Raw genomic sequence first — 12,784 nt, forward strand, 5'->3', positions numbered from 1 at the left:
TCGGCGCGCCACCTGACGAATGTCAAGTAACTAGCGCGCGCGATCATCGTTGTTTAGTTACTTTTGACCGAGATAATGTTATTTCTCGCTTCAGCGTAAAAGCAGTTTGTACGATATCAGAAAGAGTAACGGGTATTCCTGTTGAAGCAGACTCCGTTCTTGTGTCAATTTTATAATAAAATAGTGTAGGAATACGTTGCCAGCTATGAAATCACCGGCCTGAAGCTGGCGTCGAGTCAGTCGATGCCGCGTGCGCGCGCGCGTGAAATGCGTTGATTTGGAAGATGTTAACCGGCTCGTAATTTACAGCGAAATCATGATCAGAATCGAACAGTTTGCGACGCGAAGGCGAGGACTTTTATGAGGCGGCACGCGAGCGAATAGATTCGTTGGAAACCGCCGGTGGGAAACTGCCCGGTCGGTCATTAGGTTAGGTTATCTCCGTCGTCGTGGATCTACCTCTTTTCGTTTCATTTTTTTTCCCCTCTCTTCTTGTCTCCTTTAAATGGAAGACGCGACGTGCGAATCGCCGGGATCGCGTACGGATGATAACAGCCGCGTCAATGAGCCAAATGCCAAAACGCCCTGCAGAAATGACAGTGACACGGGATGTCAGTATGGAGAGTGTACGCCTCAGCAGCCCGAGAGATTTATCGACAATTCCATTTTCAACACCATTTCGAGTATCGTCAATCCCGCCACAAAGGTAAGTTAACTTAATAATATATATTTATGTAAAGATTTAAAGATATTTTTCACTGCGATTAACACCTGACATTTTTCTGCCAGGTACCAGACATTCAGGATTTCAAGATAGTGAAGCCGATAAGCAGAGGCGCGTTCGGCAAGGTTTTCCTCGGTTACAAGAAATCCAATGCCGAGCACGTGTACGCGATTAAAGTCATGAAGAAGAACGAGATGATAAATAAGAATATGGCGTCGCAGGTGGTGATCGAACGCAACGCGCTGGCCCTGACTCGCAGTGCGTATTGCGTGCAGCTCTTCTACTCGTTGCAGACTACCAGCAGTGTGTATCTAGTCATGGAGTACATGGTGGGCGGTGATCTGAAGAGTCTGCTTGGCGTTTGCGGCTACATGGAAGAGTCTATGGCAGCTTTTTACATGGCAGAGGTATGCCTGGCGCTCGAGTACCTCCACTCGCACGGTATCGTGCACAGGGACCTGAAGCCGGACAACATGCTCCTCTCGCGCGAAGGACACGTCAAGCTCACGGACTTTGGGCTCAGTAAGATCTCGTCGCTGCACAGGGACCTCGAGATATCGGACTTGGTGAATTGTATGACTCCTAGTCTGTGCACCAGGACACCCGGGCAGCTGCTCTCGCTGACGTCCCATCTGTCCTTCGGTTCCGGTCAGAAGTCCACCAACGAGTCGAATCTCGGCGACAAGAGCACACCGGCCATGAATCTGCTCTCTGCCCTGCAAAGAAATTGCAATAAATCCGAGCACATGTCGCCGAATTCGATCGTCTCCTCCGTCGCGTCCGGGGATTACTCCCGGATATCCGGCATCACTCCTTTCCAATCGGCGGAGGATCTGCGCTTCGAGCACAACGCGGAACACAATTCGGAGGTGGACGAGAACAACAGTGAGAAGCAGGAGACCGGGCCGGACAGCTCCAGTAGCTACCACACGTGCGAAGCGTCATCCACTAGTCGCGCGAACAGTCGTGCCGAACAAAAGGAGGAGGAGGAGGAGGAGGAGGACGAGTCCACGCTCGAGGCTGAAAAGTCGGAGGATCAAAGCAAACGGTCTTTCATGCACACCAGTCCAGTGAGCACGTGTGCGAATTCATTTGCGATCCGCGGGTCGAAGAGGAAGCGAAATGGCACGTGTGTGGCCACGACCGGGCTGACCTGCGAGATCGATGCGCTGGATCTCGATGTCCAGAAGACACCCAAGCGGAAGAACTGCGACCCCCTATTTCCCTGTGCGAGCCCGACGAGCGGCGCGATCTCGGGATCCGGCAAAGCGGCGAGTAACGACAGGAACGCCGAGCAGGACACTGGCTCTACAGGTAGAGTAGCCTTCAGCACGCCGGTGTCCTCCACCAAGCAGAGAATCCGCGACGATCAGAAACGGCAGGACTGTCAGGAGGATGAGGAGGATGCCAAGATCCTGAAAACACGATTTCGCCTACCGCCGCCGTTCACCTCGCGCTCCGCGCCCGATCTACACGCGGACGACAACACCGAGCCTCAGGGAATCTCGCCTATCAAGACTCCCGCGATCTCCGGCAACTGTTACACGCCCTACAGAACACCCAAGTCGGTCAGACGCGGCGGCCAAGGCGGCGCCAATAGATCGGATGACCGCATACTCGGCACGCCCGATTATCTCGCCCCGGAACTTCTGCTGAGGAAGGGTCACGGACCGGCTGTTGACTGGTGGGCGTTGGGCGTGTGCCTGTTTGAATTCTGCACGGGTTTGCCGCCATTCAACGACGAGACGCCGCAGGCAGTATTCTCGAATATACTTAAGCGCGACATTCCGTGGCCCGAGGACCAGGAGGCTCTATCGTCGGCAGCAACCGACGCCATCGATGCGCTCCTCACCAAGGATCAAGCTGCACGTCCCTCTGCGAAGGAGGTGCGCGCCATGACTCTCTTCCGCGAGTTCCCCTGGGACGAGCCGTTGAAAGCGATACCGCCGTTCATCCCGCAGCCGGACGATAAATACGATACATGTTACTTTCAAAGTACGTTGTTTACATATCGTTACAATTTCGAAATTCATTTTTGCTTATAGAAAATTCTTTGTAATTTTCCAACGAGAAACAGAAAATTGAATCCTCGACATTTGCGTGTTATTTCTCAAGTGATGGCACGCCCGCTATCAATTATTGCTGATGGTACTGACAAAAGAATCTTTTTTTTGTTTTCAGCGCGAAATAATATGCAGCAGTTGAATATAAGTAATTGTGATACATAGCCTTCGACATACGGACATGCGGACGTGGCGAGGATGGAAGCCTATGATGTCGAAACTGTTACTATGTATAACTTTATTTTTTATATACTTGTATATGTATAGCAATATAAAATATAAAATATTTTGTTACTACTTGTAATCACCGAGTTCGCTCGCTTCTTGTCTCAACTCTTAAAAGTACAGTAAATGGACGACGATGGTATTATTTATTTAGTGATGAGGAAGCGTACGTAAAGTATGATGATGTGGAATCTAAAAGATGGTATATGTTTATCTCGCATTAAAATAATTGAAGTAATGATTGCGTCAAGTTGCCTTAAAACAAAGAGAGATAGACGTGAAAATTGCTTTTGGAGGCGGTTATTTTTAATACCGCTACAAAGCTCCGCCTTTGTCAGCGCTCGATAATTCTTATCACATTTTTCAAAGCTACGTGCAATCGAATCTGCATTTACGATTCGTCTTGTCAAAAGGACAGCAACTGTGCGAGAGATATACATTGCGGTAGATATACGTGTCTCCTATTTTAAATTTTTAGAAATCCATGGCAAAAAGTGCGTCACTCTCGTGTACACGCCTGGATATTGTCCCTTTCCGCACCCTATGCCCCAGGATACGATACCGACTTGCGTCCAGCGACCGTCGTTGACCATTAAAGGACCGCCGCTGTCACCCTGTAAATATAATTTTCAAATTATATTTGTCACTAAATTTTTCAGAAAAATTCAGTTGTAAATGTAGATAGTGTGATGTTCACATGCCGCATTTAGATTTATCATAAAGTAAGACCGCAAATTTGTTTCTTCTGAATCGAATTACGTTTAACCCGGTGAATAAATATGTTTTGCTTAAAATTAATTGAGTCGTAAAAGTGCTATAATACGGTCAGTTATAACAGTTGCGCGCTAAACGTGAGATGTGAATAAGAGTCAGTGAACGTGCGGATACGAACGGAGCATGAGTCTTTGGCGGCTCGACCAGCACACAGGAAGCTGTCGACTATACCACCCGGTGCTGCTGCACCATATTTCAATTTACACTCGCTATTTGACCAAACTGGAATCGACACCTCCTGTAAGATCGCTGGTTGCGGTCCACCTGGAACATAAGAAATTGTGCATTTTTCAAGAGCCACTCTTGAGAAAAAGAGAGAAGAGAGAGAGAGAGAGCTAACGCGAATGGTGACGTTACAAGTACCGGAGTACGGCTCCGATAGAAAACTTCTTATGCCGCGGCTTACGTTATGCAAATGATTTCTTAGAATGTACATGTGAGAACAGTTAAGAGAGCAAAGAACGAATGTTAACTATGCGCTTGCTATTCCAAGTTAAAGCAAAGACTGCTCTCTTGACCGCTCGTCTTGAACGACTCGCTAGGAACGCGTTAGCATAAAAATCCATAGTTACATAGTTCTTCTTACTTTCTCTCAGAGAGCCCCATCCAATGACGGTCGCTGTCTTGCCAGAGTACAGTTGTGATCCGCTAGGTAGGCAAATTGGTCGGATTTGTTCGGTGAATTCCACAGGCTCGCTCAATGTGAGAAGCGCGACATCGTTGTAGAGCGTTCTCGAATTGAATCCGCGGTGTCTCACAACCCTCTTTACGCGTCTCTCGATGTGACGAATCTCGGTGTTCGTGTGAATGTTGTAATCACCGAGGCGTACCGTCAACCTGGCTACGTCCCAAGAATTCATACTGCAACAGAGTATCATGTGTTCTTTCATTAGAAAATCAGGCACGTCATCTTTCTCGCTCTCATGAGTAGAGTGTAGAATTACTCATGACATGCGATCTTACCAAAACTCCTTTACTTCATTTTTTGATTAACAAAAGAAGCGTAGCAATGTCTGAACGTGCGAGATACTCTGATAAAAAAATCATGTCAACTTGCTTTGCGACGCAGTGCGCTGCGGTCAGCACGTGCTTATCATCGATGAGCGATCCACCACAGAATTGCCGTCCGGCGTTGAAGAGCGCGGCGATCCACGGCCACTCGCCTGGGTCTGCATTTTTACCGCCGACAATGCGCTCTTGATCCTGATTGCCGTTCTTCGCACCGCACTGCGAGAGATTGGAGCTGCTGATCGGTGACTTGCTGGTCGTCGACGTGGTCGAGCCTGGCCACCACATCGGTTTCTTCGTCGGCCACGTCGTGGCGACAGCGGGCCTCTTGGAGCTGCTGGTGATCGGCTTCAAGGTCGTGGACGGTAGTGACGGTAGACCAGGAGAGGGTGGATGGGTCGGCAGTGGCGGTATCGTGTGATCAGGGGGATGCGTCGGGATTGGCGGTGGCCAAGTAGGTGCAGCCTGAGGACGCGCTATCCCCGTGTCGACATCCTTTCTCTTGTTATCCTCGACCTGAAGCAGTTTCGAGAATGCGTACAATGAAGAGGAAAAGATCCGCAGACGAAAGATATTACGATTCCGCGCCGTGGACGCCAGGAGGAGGCAAGAACGCGCGGAAAGACAGCGCGGGCCATAAAGCGAGCCGTAAAAAGGCGTTTTGCGAAACCGTATTGTCGTATCGACAAGAGCGGCGGCGATACGGCTTTCTAGGCTTAGGCTGAATTTAACGGGCTTGAAATCCGAAGATCACGTATAATTTTTACGAGTTCCGGGTAGCGAAAGTGATTACCACCGGCGGAACAGGCAGGCGTGTGCGTCAATATAAGAACTTGCGGAATCGGATTGTATTGTTACAGTGGACGCAAAAGCTGATACATCTTGAGTGACTCACATCTCCCACGATAGGGTCCTCGCAGTTCTCCGGGTGAGGAGTGATGAACGGATTCAGATTCGAGCAGCAGATTCCGAAACTCGGGTGTCCATCCTCGCGGATGTAGCTGCACGTGTCGTAGACGCCGAGAACCCAGCCGTCGAGAGCACCGAGGTCTGGAATCTTAAAGTAAGGGTAGCACTCCTTGAAGGACGTGCAACGGCCGACCTCGCCTTTTGAAGTTAAGCAGCTCTCACGAGTCGTGGCTCCGTTCCAGAGAATGCCCCGACCCTCTCTCGATCCGAGCTGATCCGGACTAATTGCAGCTGCAAATCAAAGTTTCATAATTGCTGGTTTCTACTTTTTTGTAAGGTATATTTAAAATTTCTCGATATATTAATTAAATTGTAATGTATAGAATTTATTTGTTGGCGATATGTTTTAGCATTGCTATAAATCATTGACAATTTTTTTGAAAAACTTATTAATGTACATTTAGTTGTCAAACATGTGTCAAACTGATTTAGATAAAATTGCGAATAAATTAATGATCAAAACAATATGAAAAATAAGTGAAAGACTCATTTCTCATGATCTTGATGAAAAGCTTAGTAACAGAAATTATGTGCAGACTTCAATATAATTATTTTGGAGTACACTTTATGTTACCAGTTGCTGCAAGGAAAAATTCGTTTTGCGCAGTGAATGATCGAAACATTATAATAGAATTCCATCGAGCTGCTTGGCAGCGAGTTCGCTGACCTATCGCGAGGCACACACGTACAACGAAGGCGAGGTTTGTGCGCGCCGGGAGAACTTCCGGTTGCCGTGTATGGGACGCGCGAATATTATTTGTCAATCGGCATCTAATACGTATTGCATCTGTTAGAAGATTTCACGGTCGACGAGGAAAGCCAAGATCGGCAACGGCATGGAAGAGTCATTGACCACCAAGGAGATCTCATAGAACCGACGCGTCGTTTTATTGATGAGATAATTACTGATACAATGTGCAGGAATAAGTTGTCGGAACAGTTATTATGCATATGCAAAAGGATGTTTCGATTTCTTAACTAACTTCTTAGCTTCAGAATAGCAATTTAATGTATCCTACGTTGACAGTGGTGTAATTCGAAGATATTTTTCATTGGCTATAAAAGACAACTTCTCTTGAGTTATTTTAATGTTCGTCTATAAAAGAGTTTTCAACTTCAATCTTGTGCGAATCTTACTGTATATTTTACTGTAGTAAAAGTTTTTTAATGAACAGGGAATGGTATTCTATAATATATATCGAAAATAAAACACATAGTTGAGAAGATCCTAAATTACGAAAATACATAAAACGAATGAACTCGCTAAATAAATGTACCCAAATTATAAGAGCGAAAAATATGAACAAAAACAAAAACTCTTCGTTATTCAACGTGCGCGCGATAGCTAGGAAAATCTTTAAAGTTCAAAGCAATTCTCTCCTGCAATTGCTTCAAGCTTATACTGCAGCAAGTGCATAATTTCTATTTAAAGCCTAATTAATTAAATTAATCAGAACAAAACGCCGGAGAAACGCTATAAGCAGATACAAATAAATTTACTTTCGCGAGACATCCAACAAGGATGCGAAACACTAGCGCCGATACTGACCTTCGATGACGACGGCATTGTCTTCCTCCTCGAGGCGAGCATCATCGAGCGCCTCGAAGTTCAGCGATCTGGACCCGACCGCCGCCGCGGGCACGATCATCGCAATCACCTGCACCACGAGCACCAGCACCAGCATCGCGAAGGACGATGGCCTACGTGCCCAACTACTCATCTTACTCGAGCTACCGGGGGTCGTTTCGTGAGCGAGAACCCGAAGGAACCGCGAAGGGAACGTTCGTCGAATGAAACACGGAACTGAGACTCAAGGGCCCACGTGCGCGACTACCGGCAAGGACCGTGGAGCACCACTAGGCCGCCTAAGCTGCTGAATAGCCGCAGCTCGAGCTTATAACGGGCTCGCCCTCCCCCTTGGCATTGCTCGGCGCTACTCCCGAAGTGAGCCTCCTCCTCGGCACAACGCACGAGGTGTCCCGCGCTCTTCTCTTCTCTTGCTCTTTTATCAGGACGATATACCTTGTGAACCCGTCCGTTCCTGGAGAACGACCGCGGAATGGAGGATAAAGGACGGAGAGCGCAGCAGGGATCGCAAGCGATCTCATGATACATAGAGTGACTTCTGTTTCGGCTTGTATTGAGCATCTTTGACTTCTATAAAACCCATCACATTTTGCATTTTGCATCTGTGTAACGCATTGGAAATTTTCGGTATCGTTAACTAACGACAATCTATGAGAGCCACGCTTTTCTACAAAGTCGTCCTGGCCATTAGCTATCGCTAGTTTATCGCAAAATGCAAAATGCTAGTTAACAATACCGAAAATGATCGATAACGTCTTCTTGTTCCGACTGCGACAGGCGATTTGCGACAACGCAACACGACGATAATTCAATACGCATGCGCTCGACATCCGCGATGTACGACTGATTATAGAACGGGCCTTAGGAATGTGGAAATTGCGGCAGAAACTGTTTTAATAATCTAGCTATTCTAGCTCATTCGATAATACATACCAAAATAAACATCACGTTTGAGTGTGAATTTAGAACTCGAGATGTTCTCCTCGGTCTGAAATATAGTGACTAATTTTAGGGTGCAAAGATACTCAAGATATTAATTTTAAATTATTAATTTTCGTGCAACATAGTTTTAAAGTGATTCTGTCCTATTGTTACATCTATCTCTTCAAATCATAAAGTTTTTTTCAAGGCTTATTCAAGTGTTTCGATTTAATATTTCTTTCACATATTTTATACAACAACATTTGTATTTCGCATCCCGATCGACAAGATTTTCTAATAATTTCTCTTAATGCAATTATCCAGGCAGAGTCCTTTCAGAGGTAGTCACGAGATCGAATCACGGTCCGAACATAACTTGAATGGCGCCTAAGTTATCCCGATTATGTAAGCTGTATGATAGAACCGGATCACGCCCGATCGGTCTTCGATTGCGCGCAGTTCATGTCCAACTTGAATACCCAACGCGATGGCATTTGCATAGAGAGCACGGTCCTTCACGCCTGGCCTTGAGGATGCCAAGAGAAGGCTGCACGTAAGGGACGGCCATGAACTTGCCCACCGCGTGATCCTTCTCGTGCGTCTCCTCGTCTATTCCGACGCTACATATTATGCATTTCCTTCCGCCGACGGTGAACGCGGAGAATCGCCCTTTCCCAACTTGCCTTCTTGTAATCTTCTCTTTATTTCATCACCAGTTACCAGCTATTCTTTAGCTCTTGTGCTCGACCCGCGCATTTATTTAACGTTGCGACAATAAGCCGGAACACTTGAACATAACGAAGTTACGTCCGATATACAAATATTCATCACGATGAGAAAGAAGCAGATACGTTCTGACTGTGCGAATTACCTCGCAATTTCAAGCAAATGGGATAGGCTTCTCGGCTATTTTATGCGCCTGCACGTTGGCCTTCTCAGTTAGAAGCAATCCACTGGATCCACGAGATCTTTGATCTTTCCCGGAGGTATAAACAGTACCTTCACTCCCCGCGCGGGGAGAGTGAAGAACGCGGGAGAGAACCTTGAAGTATACGTCAGGATTGCGATACCTTAGGTCGACGAACCGCGTCCTAAGGGGCACAGGGAGGAAGGGAGATTTTAAGTTCGCGCGTTCTTTGACCGGCCAGTTAATAACCACTCACGGTCGACATCTCGAGGAGATAAAACTTTTTCTTGTTGTCGCTCGCAAAACAGGGCTCGCTAATCGATAAAGACAGCAGGCCGCCAAACCGGACTGCGCCGAAAATACACACGTATTACCGAAGACCAGCGATGGACGGTGATCGTGGGTGGTGAGGATCTTGCATCCTTTTCGGCGTTCCTGTCACGCGTTTCATACATGTGTAATCGCCTGCCAGATTCCGTAATGTCCTTATCATCTTTATCAATCAGCGATATAAAATCTAGAAGATTGACAAACGGGGTTTGCTAAATGATCAGATCGTTATTCACTGTCGCGCAAAGAACGCTATTTTATCTAAGGTATACTGATGTATAGCTGAATTCCTGTACGGGTCACTGATCCCATCATTATGAGAATGCTCAGCAATGTATACGATACTTAATGCGCATACATGAAATTTCGTTCAAGGATTCGTATCACCAATAAGACTGATGGGCTTTGCTTGAATTCTTCCTCCGAAACCGTGCAAACCGGTTGGGTTCGGGCTGCTCGTAATTAACCGCAGGGTATCGAAGTCGTTTGTTGCAGTTCTAACAACGTCATTCGAAGGGAAGGGTCTATGGAAAGAAAAAAAAGGGATGCGCAACGTGTGTCGACACATATAAAAGAATATCAAAGGATCAAGTCTTAAGTACGGCTTAATTGCTAATGTGATATTACAATTAATTTTCATTTACTTAAAGGTATCTCTAAGAGAAATGGCTTGTTCCTCCGCGAGTATTGCACATAGATACCCAAAGTGTTTCGTGAACCGGAATAGCTGATGTTACGCATGGGAATTGCATTTCCTTCAACATGCTTCATTACGATTCCTCATGATGCGATATAACGGAACAGACAATAAAGTGCGCTCACTTTCATAACGCTATAAAATTTGAGCGCATGATCGCTCATGAATATCTGGATCGTTAAATACTATTACTTAACAATCGTAACCGGTTTCTTAGTTTATGTCGTATGAATTTGCTGTTATGCATCGTTGTTAGAAAAAAATCAGAACACAGCAGCACGACGTTTCTACATTGCTACATATCATACAGTCATCGTGTAAAAAATCTTCAAGTCATCGACCCCGAAATTAGCCTACGGCGTGCCAATCCACTTTCATTAGCCCCAAAGCTACAAAATCTTTTTTACAGAGTTTATTAATATTTATATGATTTATCTATCAGTTTTTGCGCGTGTTTATTTGTCAACTTCGTGATTCACTGTTAGTCGGATTGACATAGCGAGCGGAACCTGCTGGCTTACAAGAAGCAGAACAGATCCAATTGTGTGTCAGCGTATGTGGTAACGTACGTATCAATGATTTAAGAAGCACAATTCGATGATGGGCGATCTCCATTATCGTTTCCCGAGAAATAAATCTCTCGAGGAATAATGTGTCTGGAGAAGTGAGATCCTCCATCGCGCTACCGTGAAATGATACTCGGAAAATCAGAAATTCAGATTTCGTTCGAGCAGCATCCACAAAAGAAATCCCGGGAGGAAACGCTACTCGAGGCTCTGCCGAACGCGTTCTTCGGTATTCACAGACGTATCCGTTCCACAAAGTGGTCTTGCAGCTGATTGATACGCGCGAACAAAACAGAGAAAACGCATACGTTACGTATGGGAGAACTACAATTCACGTCAGGGCCAGTGTCCCCATACAAGGTTGTGGATTCTCACACGATTCCCATGATGCTTGCATACAGCACGCTGGCTGACTTCTTCTAGCTAACAAAGATGATAGCCGCTCGTGCCCTCCGCCTTCCTAGCCCTTCTTGTGTCTGAGAAAACACGCGGGCTGCATCCCGCAATTAAACCGCCAATTAATTCCCCTCTCTGGTTCGCGTTCGCGAAATAATCAGGCTCCCGTGGCTCAGAGAAACGTGAGGTGAGGTGAGATTCTTACGTGGATGAGTACTTCGAGTCTTTGCGAAATAAACCGTCAGATTACTTCGCGAAGAATTTAATTGCATATTTTACAAGTCTTATAAATGTAAAAAGAATTTTCTATGAGGGAACTGAGAAAAAAGTTTTATCGAATTTTTTATTAAATACTAGTACAACACGGGCGCGCGCTATGCGCTCACTATTTTATTTTTCAATATTAATAATGCCTAGAGTACTCGATGATTTAAAATTCGTTAAATTAATAAATGAAAAAGTTCTAGCCCTTAGACATTTTTTCTTTTTCCGAAAAGTTCTGAGTTGATGATATCCTTTAGATTTAGAAATGAAAAAGTTATCAAGCTTAAAAGATTTTTCTTTTCCGAGGAGTTCTGTGATATTTATATTGTTAGTTGGCATATTGCTTAGAGTCCTCGACTATTAAAAATCCTTTAAACACGCAAATGAAAAAGTTCTAACCCTTAGAAATTTTTTCTTTTCCGAGAAATTTTGAGTTTATGATATTATTTTTTATATTGCCTAGAGTTCTCTGCTATTGAAAATACCGTAAAACCAGAAATGAAAAAGTTCTTTAACTGGGAAAGATTAACTGCTATGAGTTGAAGATATTATTTTTTATATTGCCTAGAGTTCTCTGCTATTGAAAATCCTGTAAAACCAGAAATGAAAAAGTTCTAGCCATTAGAAATATTTTCTTTTTCTAAGAAGTTCTGAGTTGATGATATCATTATTTTTTATATTGCATAGAGTTCTCTGCTATTGAAAATACCGTAAACTCAGAAATGAAAAAGTTCCAGCCCTTAGAAATTTTTTTCTTTTTCCAAGGAGTTCTGTGCTATTATTATTATACTAATATTATTATTCGAAAACATTAATTAATATTGAAAAATAAAATAGCGCGCGTAGCGCGTGCCTGTGTAATAATAATATTCATCTATTATTTATTATATAATAAATAACACAAATCCTATTCTAAAAAAGGCGTTAAAGATGTTATTTATTTCATCGTGTTTCATCAATACAAATTTGACAGAATTGACAGCTGCCGTTTTCATGTTCCTAAGAAATAATAAATAAAATTGTCAATATAACCACACTGACAGCCACTATGACATTCTAACATTCGCAACACGAAGTTCAAGTCACACGAAGTTCGAGCCAAGCGAGAGAACCAATCAGCGTTGCGGAAAAGAGGCCTCAATATTCGATAAAAAAGAACTTCACGAAGTTAACACGCCTTTTTTAGATTAGGAGGATATACTTTGGAAACTTATTTAGAGAATTTATTATTAAAAGGACATTTAATTTTTAATATAAATTCGTATTTGCAAATTAGTATTAATCATCCTTATTATTAATCGTTGTAATTGTAGCGGATGTATGATCGATGGGTATTACATATAATCCCCTGT

General features: G+C 44.5%; 2 protein-coding genes across 2 annotated transcripts; one reads left to right on the forward strand and one right to left on the reverse strand.

Annotated features, from left to right (window-relative positions):
* The first annotated feature begins 109 nt into the window (after nt 1-109).
* On the forward strand, nt 110-3,091 carry LOC105280619 (serine/threonine-protein kinase greatwall). The gene is made up of 3 exons (XM_011341283.3): nt 110-706; nt 790-2,719; nt 2,906-3,091. Exons 1-3 carry the CDS (start codon nt 506-508, stop codon nt 2,950-2,952), a joined length of 2,178 nt encoding a protein of 725 aa, XP_011339585.1. The 5' UTR covers nt 110-505; the 3' UTR covers nt 2,953-3,091.
* On the reverse strand, nt 3,011-7,544 carry LOC105280626 (proclotting enzyme). Its single transcript, XM_011341292.3, has 6 exons — nt 7,313-7,544; nt 5,690-5,994; nt 4,844-5,310; nt 4,373-4,647; nt 3,905-4,050; nt 3,011-3,626 (listed from the first exon to the last, which is right to left on the reverse strand). Exons 1-6 carry the CDS (start codon nt 7,482-7,484, stop codon nt 3,474-3,476), a joined length of 1,518 nt encoding a protein of 505 aa, XP_011339594.1. The 5' UTR covers nt 7,485-7,544; the 3' UTR covers nt 3,011-3,473.
* Nucleotides 7,545-12,784: the final 5,240 nt, after the last annotated feature.

This window comes from Ooceraea biroi, chromosome 4, assembly GCF_003672135.1.
Source record: "Ooceraea biroi isolate clonal line C1 chromosome 4, Obir_v5.4, whole genome shotgun sequence".
NCBI lineage: Eukaryota > Metazoa > Arthropoda > Insecta > Hymenoptera > Formicidae > Ooceraea > Ooceraea biroi.

Coding starts and splice junctions, on each gene's coding strand:
- LOC105280626 (XM_011341292.3), bottom strand. CDS start 7,484: ATGAGTAGTTGGGCACGTAGGCCATCGTCCTTCGCGATGCTGGTGCTG. Junction 4,051..4,372: donor ATGGGGCTCTCTGAGAGAAA/GTAAGAAGAACT, acceptor CTTATGTTCCAG/GTGGACCGCAACCAGCGATC. Junction 3,627..3,904: donor CCGCCAAAGACTCATGCTCC/GTTCGTATCCGC, acceptor TTATATTTACAG/GGTGACAGCGGCGGTCCTTT.
- LOC105280619 (XM_011341283.3), top strand. CDS start 506: ATGGAAGACGCGACGTGCGAATCGCCGGGATCGCGTACGGATGATAAC. Junction 707..789: donor TCGTCAATCCCGCCACAAAG/GTAAGTTAACTT, acceptor TTTTTCTGCCAG/GTACCAGACATTCAGGATTT. Junction 2,720..2,905: donor CGATACATGTTACTTTCAAA/GTACGTTGTTTA, acceptor TTTTGTTTTCAG/CGCGAAATAATATGCAGCAG.